Source organism: Heptranchias perlo, chromosome 3 (genome assembly GCF_035084215.1).
Source record: "Heptranchias perlo isolate sHepPer1 chromosome 3, sHepPer1.hap1, whole genome shotgun sequence".
Classification (NCBI taxonomy): domain Eukaryota; kingdom Metazoa; phylum Chordata; class Chondrichthyes; order Hexanchiformes; family Hexanchidae; genus Heptranchias; species Heptranchias perlo.
The window spans coordinates 77,412,415-77,425,868 of NC_090327.1; the positions used below are offsets into that span (position 1 = coordinate 77,412,415).

At 44.4% G+C, this 13,454-nt stretch overlaps 1 protein-coding gene across 5 annotated transcripts in view; it reads right to left on the minus strand.

Moving 5' to 3' along the window:
- eya1 (EYA transcriptional coactivator and phosphatase 1) overlaps positions 1 to 13,454 on the minus strand; it is a 174,877-nt gene that overhangs the window by 148,578 nt on the left and 12,845 nt on the right. For 3 of the 5 annotated variants that reach the window (XM_067980388.1, XM_067980377.1, XM_067980367.1), the window contains exon 4: positions 3,807 to 3,872. The exons of the other annotated variants lie outside the window; for them this stretch is intronic. In XM_067980388.1, coding sequence (XP_067836489.1) covers positions 3,807 to 3,872 — 66 coding nt within the window. The remainder of the gene's footprint in view (positions 1 to 3,806; positions 3,873 to 13,454) is intronic. 5 annotated transcript variants of the gene reach the window in all.

Here is a 13,454-nt window from a genome sequence, read left to right on the forward strand (position 1 = left end):
ACCAGCCTGGAGTTGTTAATTGAAATGATAAGTATTAATATGCATCTATCAATGAGTCAAAAGCCGAAACAAAACTTAAAAATCAATTACTATTCATTTTTTCCATTTATTTAATTTCATAATGCTCAATAAATTTGATGAACTCAGAGCTCTGTAGTTCTTTCCCTCATGCATCAATTTTTAATTCGTGTAACAGTGGCAACTACAATAGCATCACTTGTTCTCTTCACTCTTTATAAATGCTGTACTTCGCTAGTGTTAGTTTTCTGCCATCAGTGCTAGCTGCTTTTAGTGATAGTCACATGACTAGATACAGAAAAAATATGAAATCAAGTTTTATGGATTTGGTTAATTAGGAAAAATGATAATATATTATGCAGTGGAAGATATTCTGACACCGATTAAAAACTTGAAATGTTACCAGTTTCAACTTCGCATTTGCTGTGATGAAAAAAAAACTTTTAAACAAAGAGTTTCTTCCTTGCAATTTTAGCTATCGCTATTACATGGTTCCACAGTTAACAGGAAGACAATACTGCATAACCTATCTTCAATTCCTGGATAAAAGTTTATTGATCTGACTACCCATTGTTGAAATCGCACAATATATAACTTTTTAAACTTAAAATAATTGAACAAACTTATTCATACTGGTAATTGCAGATATAAATGAAATCTAGAAATCTAACTCAATTTATAGCCTGGGAACAGTTTTCTTAAAATCAACAATGTAATGCTTAAGGTAAAAATGATCTGTCAGCATAAATTGTGTTCACACTTTGCCACTACTTACAATTGCTGTGTGATATCAGTGATGAGCATGTTAACTGCTTTGTCCGAAATCTTTAGTCCATTATTTTAACAAAGGCACTAACCCATTATTTTAAATGGATTAGCATCTTCATTAGAATAGTGGTTGGAGGAGTTTCATACAAATGCGTTGATGTGTTAATTACTAATGTCGTACAGCACAATTTCAATCCCCTACTGTTAGAATCATAGAATCGTTACAGCACAGAGGAGGCCATTTAGCCCGTGCCAGATCTTAAACAGGAATAAAAAAAAATGAATCACAGCAAATGAAAAGCTGGATGGGACAAAAATCTATTTGAGTTGCATTACCAATACAGCTGATGCCAGTTAAGGTTATCAAAGACGTGCATTTTCTCAGATACCAATCGATTCCCAGCACAATGGTTTTCCTAGGATTATAGAAAAGAGAATGGAAACTCCCTTCGTTTCAAATGGCAGCAGGGAAGGAGGCAAGCCATACAACAGATTCCGAGCTGCCAAGAGTGTTTTTCCTACTTTCTTTTTCTGACACAGCCGTGGGTTTATGACCCAGTCTCTGGTAATGCAAAACTTTACCTTCGTTAATTTTTTTTACATTTGTCAATCTTAATGGAAAACAATAACTGGCACTATAAACTGTCTCATTCCAAATGGAAGCAACAAGCAGCATTTTTTTGATGAACAAATTGTGCAGATTTTTATCTATATGAGTCTCACAAATTGTGTACTGTAGAAAAGCTGTGTCAATGCATGTAAATCATTTGGGTGGCTTTTCATTAATGATGATGTGGAGATGCCGGTGATGGACTGGGGTGGACAAATTTAAGGAGTCGCACAACACCAGGTTATAGTCCAACAGCTTTATTTGAAATCACAAGCTTTCGGAGCTTTGCTCCTTCGTCAGGTGAGTGAAGAGTTGCATAAAGGCACAGCATATATAGTCAGAGAACAATGCCTGGTGATTACAGATAATCTTTCTAACTGCCCTTTATCACACCTTGGCAGAGAGATAATCACAGCAATCAAAGGAGTGAATGGTGTTCAGACAGGTTAGTCAGGGAAACATTACATCCAAGAATACTGAGGTGGGATCACAAGGGGTCAAATCAGAAAGACAGACAGACAGACAGACAGACAGACAGACAGAGAGAGAGAGAGAGAGAATGACCAGTTGTATTAAAAACAGATAACTTTTTTTCGCTGGAAATCGCAGCAGGTCTGGCCGCATCTGTGTGTGGAGAACAAGCCAACTACGACTTGAGTCTGGATGACTCTATGTCAGGTGGGGTTACATGTAGCATGACATGAACCCAAGATCCCAGTTGAGGCCATCCTCATGGGTGCGGAACTTGGCTATCAATTTCTGCTCGACGATTTTACGTTGTCGTGTGTCTCGAAGGCCGCCTTGGAGAACGCCTTGGACACCACACAACCCTGCCACGGCAACCTCTGCAAGACATGCCAGATCATCGACACAGATACCACCATCACACGAGAGGACACCACCCAGCAGGTACATGGTTCATACTCCTGTGACTCGGCCAACGTTATCTACCTCATACGTTGCAGGAAAGGATGCCCCGGAGCATGGTACATCGGCGAGACCATGCAGACACTGCGACAACGGATGAACGGACACCGCACAACAATCGCCAGACAGGAGGGTTCCCTCCCAGTCGGGGAACACTTCAGCAGTCAAGGGCATTCAGCCACCGATCTTCGGGTAAGCGTTCTCCAAGGCGGCCTTCGAGACACACGACAACGCAAAATCGTCGAGCAGAAATTGATAGCCAAGTTCTGCACCCATGAGGACGGCCTCAACCGGGGTCTTGGGTTCATGTCACGCTACATGTAACCCCACCTGACGTAGAGTCATCCAGACTCAAGTCGTAGTTGGCTTGTTCTCCATACACAGATGCGGCCGGACCTGCTGCGATTTCCAGCGAAAAAAAGTTATCTGTTTTTAATACAACTGGTCATTCTCTCTCTCTCTCTCTCTGTCTTTCTGATTTGACCCCTTGTGACCCCACCGCAGTATTCTTGGATGTAATGTTTCCCTGACTAACCTGTCTGAACACCATTCACTCCTTTGATTGCTGTGATTATCTCTCTGCCGAGGTGTGATAAAGGGCAGTTAGAAAGATTATCTGTAATCACCAGGCATTGTTCTCTGACTATATATGCTGTGCCTTTATGCAACTCTTCACTCACCTGACGAAGGAGCAAAGCTCTGAAAGCTTGTGATTTCAAATAAAACTGTTGGACTATAACCTGGTGTTGTGCGACTCCTTACATTTCATTAATGAGAATAATCTTATAAACAGAAAAATTAGACGTCATCGCTGTTGGAATTGTTCTTTTGACTATAAAATACCAAACTAAACTGGTGACAGTAGTTGACACAGGTCAAAAGTGCTTCAAATGCATTACTAAAAAGGTATTTAAAGCTTTCTTTTATTATTAATTTGCTGTCCTGAAGGACATAAAAGGGCCTCATAGTAATTTGTAGGTAGCATTGTGAATAACTTATTCCTAATTGAAATATCTGAAAGCAGTCGCTTTAGACATAGGCTGGTACTTGACTCTTACACAAAAACTAAAATGCACTTGAATAAAATGTAAAAGCATAACTCTTAGATTTGTAAATGTATTATTAATCTGTGTAATTTTTTTTGACTTTGGCTGCATTACTGGAGCACAAAACAGAATTAATTGTCACAAGTCCTAAAAGAGTTCAATATTGTTATTTTACAACATCATAGTATAACTCTACCATAAATGCTTAGACAAAGGCATACAGCATAAACATCTTCAGGCAGTCAACATAATTTCTTGGCAACAAATTATAATTTTAACATCACTTTTCACAAAAATAAAAATAGTGCAAACCTACATAAGTATAAAGCAGAATACAGCCAGCCCCAAACCACACCTAAAAGGCAATTCAGAGGACACACCACACAACATCAAAGAATTAATCAGATTTTGTGATTTTGTACCAGAGCCACACAAACCTGCAGTGGTCTGTGTACTAGAACCTAGCAACCAGTCTGCTGTGCTGAGCATAGTCATGTTGTCACCTAAAGGGAAATTGTAAACAAGAAGTTTAAACAATGAACTGACATTGTCAGGAGTATATAAAAAAAATTGGTAGGCAGGAGATATATGTTATAGGATAGGATAGGTTTCCACTGATAATTTTTTCTTTCTTAAGATGGAATTCTTTGAAGCCATGAACCAAATAAGGAACAACAACCTGTATTTACATAATGCCTTTAACATAGTAAAACGTCCCAAGGTGCTTCACTGAAGCAATTATCAGGCAAAATTTGACACCGAACCACATAAGGAGATATTAGGACAGTGGCAGGTTTTAAAGAGCGCCTTAAAGGAGGAGATAGAGAGAAAGAGAGAGAGGCGGAGAGTTAGGGTCTAGGCAGCCGAAGGTGCAGCCACCAATGGTGGAGCGATTAAAATCGGAGATGCGCAAGAAGCAAGAATTAGAAGAGCGCAGAGATCTTGGAGGGTTGAAGGGCTGGAGGAGGTTACAAAGATCGGAAGGGGCGAGGCCATGGAAGGGTTTGTAAACAAGGATGAAAATTTTAAAATCAAGGTCTTCCTAGACCGGGAACCAATGTAGGTCAGCGAGCTCAGGGTTAATGGATGAACGGGACATGGTGCGAGTCAGGATACAGGCAGCAGAGTTTTGGATGAGCTCAAGTTTATGAAGGGTGGAAGATGGAAGGCCGGCCATGAGAGCATTGGAATAGTCAAGTCTAGAGGTAACAAAGGCATGGATGAGGGTTTCAGCAGCAGATGAGCTGAGGCAGGGGCGGAGACAGGCAATGTTAGGGAGTGGGAAGTAGGCGGTCTTGGTGATGGAGTGGATTTTGTCGTTAGAAGCTCATCTCAGAGTCAAATAGATAGCTAAATAGAAATATCAATCAAGGCTTGGATTCAAAATCAAGACCCTGTAAATGAGAATTCAGCATTTTAACCACTGAAGTTACCAGGTCTTCTTTAAATCAATACTGGTAATAAAATTAGATTCACAGGAAAAAACATGCAAAAGAATAATTGATGGTTATAACTGTAACATTTGTTAGAGGGAGCTCTCTCTGTTTCAGAAGTGTAGTCTTGAGATTCCCTCATGTACAATAGAATTATGAAGCAAGAGATGAACTGTTCTATAGCTCACGAGGGAGTTCAAGATATAAGGGGGGGTTACACTGGATAACCCCTGAAACTGGATGTGGGGGTTGCTGTGCGTGATTAACCTGTGTCCGGTCGTTGAGATGCAGGCAGCACGTAACAAAGGAAGATGGTAGTGGTTGTTGGTGGCCAATCATCTCAGCCCCAGGACATTGCTGCAGGAGTTCCTCAAGGCAGTGTCCTAGACTCAACCATGTTCAGCTGCTTCATCAATGACCTTCCCTCCATCATAAGGTCAGAAATGGGGATATTCGCTGATGATTGCAGTGTTCAGTTCCATTCGCAACCCCTCAGATAATGAAGCAGTCCGAGCCCGCATGCAGCAAGACCTGGACAACATCCAGGCTTGGGCTCATAAGTGGCAAGTAACATTTGCGCCAGAAAAGTGCCAGGCAATGACCATCTCCAACAAGAGAGAGTCTAACCACCTCCCCTTGACATTCAACGGCATTACCATCGCCGAATCCCCCACCATCAACATCCTGGGGGTCACCATTGACCAGAAACTTAACTGGACCAGCCATATAAATTCTGTGGCTTCAAGAGCAGGTCAGAGGCTGGGTATTCTGCGGCGAGTGACTCACCTCCTGACTCCTCAAAGCCTTTCCACCATCTACAAGGCACAAGTCAGGAGTGTGATGGAATATTCTCCAATTGCCTGGATGAGTGCAGCTCCAAAAACACTCAAGAAGCTCGACACCATCCAGGAGAAAGCAGGCCGCTTGATTGGCACCCCATCCACCATCCTAAACATTCACTCCCTTCACCACCGGCGCACAGTGGCTGCAGTGTGTACCATCCACAGGATGCACTGCAGCAACTCACCAAGGCTTCGTCGACAGCACCTCCCAAACCCGCGACCTCTACCACCTCGAAGGACAAGAGCAGCAGGTACATGGGAACAACACCACCTGCACGTTCCCCTCCAAGTCACACACCATCCCGACTTGGAAATATATCGCCATTCCATCATCGTCGCTGGGTCAAAATCCTGGAACTCCCTTCCTAACAGCACTGTGGGAGAACCTTCACCACACGGACTGCAGCGGTTCAAGAATGCGGCTCACCACCACCTTCTCAAGGGCAATTAGGGATGGGCAATAAATGCTGGCCTTGCCAGCGACACCCACATCCCATGAACAAATGAAAAAAAACATTTCTGCTGCCTAGTGATTTACCTGATTGCTGCGTCCAGCCAGGGCAATCTGCACAATTGAGTGGCTGCTCAGCAGCAGGGGGCCCAGATATCGCGAGTGGCTAGCCACTTAAAGGCAGCCTGCACCTCTTAAAGGGAAGGTGCATTGTGGCTGCAGGAAGTGGTGGAAGTCAATGGTGAAGTGAATTTGTGCTGCAATATAGTGCAGCATGGTGATGATGGGACCTCTGGAATTTTAGTGAGCAACAACTGAGGTACTCAACATTTGCAGGACTCTGATATTTGCAAAATATAAGATACGGGTCTGCACGGAGTCTGAACAGAGATCAGACATCGCACAAGTAAAACACAGATGCAGGTCCGGTCCCTATGTCTACAAATTGTTGAGTTATTTTAAAACATTGATAAAGGTTGCGCACTACTAAATCCTCCAATCCGCACGCCAGACCTCACCATTATGAGTTTGTACGGGGCCTGCGAGAGAGCATGCACCAAGGTTCTCTGATGATGCATTAAAGGCCTTGGTGCAAGAGGTGGACAGAGGGGCATCTTATATCTGCTGTAGAGGGGGAGGCCCTCCAGACATATGCTCTCGAGGCAGTAGGAGGCAATAGGGGACGATGTCAATGCCAGGTGCATTGCACCACAAACATGGATGCAGTGCAGGAAGAAGTTCAATGCTTTGATATGAGTGGTCAAGGTGAGTGAGGTCAACTGTCAAGTGGCATCTCCTACCAACTGCACCACTAGCCACATCCACTGCACCACGCATTATAACCCCCATCACCCACATGCCAGCAAATTCTTTCAATCAGTACTCAACTCTTCCAATCAGATGCTTCCTTTCACCCTCACACATTACCACTGTTGCAAGCTGCTCACCCACAACTCACAGGTCACACACACTGGCAGCGATTCAACCATGACAGCTACATCACCCAAGCATCTTGCAGGACATTCACCGACACACGTTCCGCTTTCTTGCGGGGGAAGGTGGCGCATAACAGGAGGCAGCAAGTGGTAATGGCTCCATGGAACATGAACCTGCGTCCTCTCTCAGGATGACAGCATTCCTGTTCCACCCCTGCCACTCCACCAGTGCCCTTGCTGTTACCTGTCAGCCAGCCAGCTCATTCCTTGTACAGTATTGAATCTTTATTATCGGAACATAGGAACAGGAGTAGGCCATTTAGCCCCTCGAGCCAGTTCCACCATTCAATGAGATCATGGCTGATCTGTGACCTAACTCCATGTACCTGCCTTAGCCCCGTATTCCTTAATACCCGTGGTGAACAAAAATCTATCAATCTCAGATTTAAAATTAACAATTGAGCTAGCATCAATTGCTGTTTGTGGAACATGGTTCCAAACTTCTACCATCCTTTGCATTTGAATGAGAGTCCTAACTTCACACCTGCAAATCCTGGCTCTAATTTTTAGGCTATGCCCCCTAGTCCTACGGGTCAATTTTCGGATGGCCGAGCGGGTGCGTTCGTGGCGGGGAGGCTCCTAAAATTGGGGATTCCTGGAGTGGGTCCGGAGCCCGACTCCAACCTGCCCACTTCCAGGTTCCCCATGACGCGAATTGGTGCGCGCGAAGCCCTCGCATGCGGGACTCCCACCGGCAATCAAAGCCGGCGGGATCCCACTTAAGATCATTATCTGGGTACTTGAGGTTGTTTACAGACCTCATTAGTTGGAGATTTTAGGAGGATTCGGATTTTGGACTAACCAGAGCGTGTTTCCCATGCTGGGGGAAACACTCCCTGTTTAAACAGACGTGTTGCAGCCAGCAGCTAGTGGCAGCTGCAAAGGCCCATTTAACAGGTGCGGGGTAAACCCTCATTCATTGCAGCAGGGCATTCTGTTACCTCAGACAAAGTTTTGCCAGCCACACCGTTGTCTCCACACTCCAAATTATTAAATCATACCCTAAACTCTGCTGTCCAAACACATTTACCTATTTGTGAACCCCCTCACACTGTCAGGATTGGTGGGGGGGGGGGGGGGGTGGGGGGGGGGGTCCATTGCTGCATTCATCACTCGATTGGAGGACGAGCAACATCACCAGCCTCGCCAGGCATGCCGTCCACCTCCGCCATGTGGAGCTACACAACACAGTGCTGCGCAACAGGCACCTGCACAAAGTAGTCGTGCAACTACACATACACCCACTGTAGGGTGACCCAATGGGTGGCATCAAGGATGTTCATGGAGAACCTCATGAAAGGGCATTATTGCACAAGCCAGTCAAGAATGGCCAAGACGTGGCAGTAGTGGTGACAATATGTAATGTGAGTTGATCAGAAATCAAATAAGTAAAAACCACGACAAACCCTCAAACAACCTTGTGCATCCCCTTCATGCTCACGACACGCTTGCCTTACGCTTCCTAACACACATATGTGATGCATGCCCTGCGGCTGCAGCGCAGGTAATGGCAGGTTGGGTGAGACTGACCATAAAAGAGATGCATCAGAGGGTGAGTATGAGTATGAGTATGAGATAGAGCCATGAGATTGTATGAGAATTGGGTTGAGTGGTAGTGGTGGGATGAGTACTGGCGAGGTGAGTAAGTGCGGGTAAGATGAGGATGAGCTTTGATTGGGTGTGAGGAGTGACGTGATAGAGTAGTGTTGGCAGTGCAGAGGAGATGTGAGGTGGGGGCGGTGATGTGGCAGACGGAGTGTAGGGTAATGAGTAAGTGTACTCACTTCAGCTGACCTACTTAGGTCATTGAAGCGCCTTTAGTTTTATTCGTTCATGGGATGTGGGCGTCGCTGGCAAGGCCAGCATTTATTGCCCATCCCTAATTGCCCTTGAGAAGGTGGTGGTGAGCCGCCTTCTTGAACCGCTGCAGTCCGTGTGGTGAAGGTTCTCCCGCAGTGCTGTTAGGAAGGGAGTTCCAGGGTTTTGACCCAGCGACGATGAAGGAACGGCAATATCTTTCCAAGTCGGGATGGTGAGTGACTTGGAGGGGAACGTGCAGGTGGTGTTGTCCCCATGTGCCTGCTGCTCTTGTCCTTCTAGGTGGTAGAGGTCACGGGTTTGGGAAGTGCTGTCGAAGAAGCCTTGGCGAGTTGCTGCAGTGCATCGAGTGGATGGTACACACTGCAGCCACTGTGCGCCGGTGGTGAAGGGAGTGAATGTTTAGGATGGTGGATGGGGTGCCAATCAAGCGGGCTGCTTTGTCCTGGATGGTGTCGAGCTTCTTGAGTGTTGTTGGAGCTGCACTTATCCAGGCAAGTGGAGAGTATTCCATCACAATCCTGACTTGTGCCTTGTAGATGGTGGAAAGGCTTTGGGGAGTCAGGAGGTGAGTCACTCGCCACAGAATACCCAGCCTCTGACCTGCTCTTGTAGCCACAGTATTTATATGGCTGGTCCAGTTAAGTTTCTGGTCAATGGTGGCCCCCATGTTGATGGTGGGGGATTTGGCGATGGTAATGCCGTTGAATGTTAAGGGGAGGTGGTTAGACTCTCTCTTGTTGGAGATGGTCATTGCCTGGCACTTGTCTGGCGTGAATGTTACTTGCCACTTATCAGCCCAGCAAGGATGTTGTCCAGGTCTTGCTGCATGCGGGCTCGGACTGCTTCATTATTTGAGGGGTTGCGAATGGAACTGAACACTGTGCAATCATCAGCGAATATCCCCATTTCTGACCTTATGATGGAGGGAAGGTCATTGATGAAGCAGCTGAAGATGGTTGGGCCTAGGACACTGCCCTCAGGAACTCCTGCAGCAATGTCCTGGGGCTGAGATGATTGGCCTCCAACAACCACTACCATCTTCCTTTGTGCTAGGTATGACTCCAGCCACTGGAGAGTTTTCCCCCTGATTCCCATTGACTTCAATTTTACTAGAGCTCCTTGGTGCCACACTCGGTCAAATGCTGCCTTGATGTCAAGGGCAGTCACTCTCACCTCACCTCTGGAATTAAGCTCTTTTGTCCATGTTTGGACCAAGGCTGTAATGAAGTCTGGCGTCGAGTGATCCTGGCAGAACCCAAACTGAGCATCGGTAAGCAGGTTATTGGTAAGTGCTGCTTGATGGTACTGTCGACGACACCTTCCATCACCTCATGCACTGTATGCAGATGTGTGATATGTGGGTGGTGCTGGTGACCTCCTCTGCCACCTCGAGCCAGGCCTTCATGGTGGCAGAGGCAGGCCACTTCCTCCCGTCCGCTGGGGAGAAGATCTCTGTCCTCCCCCTCACCCCATCCAGTAGGACCTGGAGTAAGGCATCATTAAACCTGGAAGCAGCCTTCTCCCTGGGCTGCTCCATACTATAATTTTGGCTCTTTCCTGCAGCGTCAGTCAGTGGAGGACTGCCCCTTTAAATAAGGCTCCTCCAGCTGACAGCCTATGATGCGGGTGCACAGTCCGCCCACTGCGCAGCTTTCCAGCGCAAAACCCGGAAGCCAAGGTAAGTGGTTTCAATTTACTTTCGATCGCATGGGGAACCCATCGATTTTACTGGGCGGTTTACCCATGTGCCCAGTCGACCCACCGCTGGCAACCCACCTCCCTCCTAATATCGGGCCCCTAGTCTTCAAATATATGAGACCTCCAAAATCAGGCACAAATTCATCAGCAGCCAGAAGCAATAATCCAGCAACTAACCTGTAACTCCAGCATGATCCCTTTAAATAGCACTGGTGCTGTATGCTGTTGAAGACCGGTTCAGCTATGCGAGGTTAAGACAATGCTCCAGCCAATGCACTGAGTTCCAAACTTGCATCTATCCCTTTAAATCAGCATTGCACACTGATCTACTGCATATTCTCCCTACTTTATATGCTGCCGGCGTTTGTTATCTGCGTGTGCATAAACGCCTTTACCAATATGGCGTCCGGCTCACGTCATGCTTTAAGTGTGCATGCGCGCATTCTGGTCGGTATTTTGGGTCCTTAGGAGTCCGTGTAGCACCTACTCAATGGGCGCTACACGGCCCAATTTAGAGCCCAAGCTCTCCTCATAGTTTCTTCATTGTAACAAACAATATAAACTTTTTATAAGTCAGAATATTTATTCCTTTCAATGCACCTCATTTCACTTAGTCCTGAGTTCAGTTTATAAGTGCCTGCCAAGTAATAAAATGTTATGGGATACAAGATGAAACACCTTACTTTAAAAAAGTCAGGAATATTCATGAACACAAACAGCTGAAAATGTGTTGTCACATATGATGATAACAGTAGTTTGCGTACACATGGAAAGCAGAATTAAAAACATTCCAGATTGTGTACGTAACACTATCAGTATCAAAACTAGGGGATATCAAAAAGCCAATATATACAAAGCATTAAAATGAGGGAGCATTATTGTATTTTGTATTTTTTTTTATTTTCTAAAAATGAAAACGCAATACAGAATTCACTGACATTTACCTTCTTAACTAGATTATAGATAACTGCTTTCTATTCAACATGAAAATGTGCTGTTACTGCTTTGCATTCCTTTTACAAATGCTGCTTGTCTCAAGTCACCAAGAACAGTAATTACTCTCACCCGTACAAATCAAGACTTGCTATTCTGAGGGTATGCAAACTATACTTACATTCATATAGCCATATTAATATTTCTTTGGGAACCACAAGAGGGGTTACTGTATTATATTTTTGTTCACAAAAAGGAGTGTTAGCACGTCTCTGAGCATTATGTATAATTTGTTACGTAACTCTTGATCAATTGGGACGCGGGGTGGTGAAGTGACATTTAGTGGCATGAGATACAGGTTTGCAATAGCTGAGAACCACATACAACATGCTTAAATAGAACGGATAACCTTCTATTAAAAGTGGCATGACATTTTGTTACTTGGCAGACACTCATTAACTGAACTCGGGGCTAAATGAAATGAGATGCATTGCAAAAAGTAAAAACTTAATACTTTATTCATTGTAACAAACTATATAATGAGAGCTTGAACTCACTCGTGAACTACAGAAGTGTTTAGCTTATGCTTCATAATTCTATTGTACATGAGGGAATCTCAAGACTACACTTCTGAAACAGAGAGAGCTCCCTCTAACAAATGTTACAGTTACAGCTATCAATTATTCTTTTTTTTAAACTGTGATTCTAATTTTATTTCCTGGATAAACCTCTCCAGGATTGATTTAAAGAAGACCTGTTAATGTCAGTGGTAAAACAATGAATTCTCATTTCCAGGGTCTTGATTTTGAAGGATATTTGATTGATTGATATTTCTATTTAGCTGCAAAGCCGAGTTTGCTGTTTCTTATCTGGATTCATAGCATCAAAGAATTCCAACGCAGGACAAGAAAAATTAACAAGGGCAACTTATCCTATCCTATAATGCGTATCTCCTGCCTACCAATGTACAGTGACACCAATAACAGCTATAAAGAAGTTTGCAAACTTCCTCGCTGAAAGAGGGTAGTATTGAGACAGAAAGTAAATGAAAAGCGATAAAATGGGGATTTTATGAATCTATTAAACTGAGTTTCTTACATTCTATTGAAGAAGAACAAGTCAAAACAACAACCTTATACCTCTGAAGAACTTTAATTCAAGAAATGAAATAATCCAAGGAAGATCTATGGAAGTACTGCCACAGGGACTGCAGCAGTTCAAGCTGACGGCTCACCACCACCTTCTCAAAGGCAATTAGGGGTGGGCAATAAATGCTGGCCTTGCAAGCGATGCCCCCATCCCATGAATAAAATAAAAGTGAACTGAATTGGCCTAATGGCCTTTTCTCATTCCGTACTTTCTTATGTTCTCATGGAGGTAGTAAGAATGTTTTCTCACTGTTTATCAGTAATACAATGTTTCAAACTGAGTAAAGTTTACAGAGCTTTCCATTTGGTTCATATAAAATGAAGTACAACTTACATTCAATGCAATAACAATTATATATTAAAAATTACATTGTATAATCTTATCTATGTAATAGAGTAAAATTTACAAAAATGTGTTCTTGTTTGGAACCTCACCCAGCAGGAGTGCACATCAGGAAATCATGGGTGCATACCCCAAACACTTCATTTTATAAATGCGCACTCCTGGCACAGGGGGGTGATTTTAAACCCCAAGAACGGGTGGGTTGGGGGCGGGTGGGAGTTGAAAATAGTTGTTTTTTGGGTTGGGACCGCAACCCGGCTTTATTTCCGGGTTTAACGTTGGCGCGGAAAAGTACAGGTTTCCCATTGGGAACCAAAGTCCGAAAATTTTGCAGTTGCGACCCAAAAAAACAACTATTTTCAACTCCCACCTGCCCCCAACCCACCCGTTCTTCGGGTTTAAAATCACCCCCGTGGTGTTT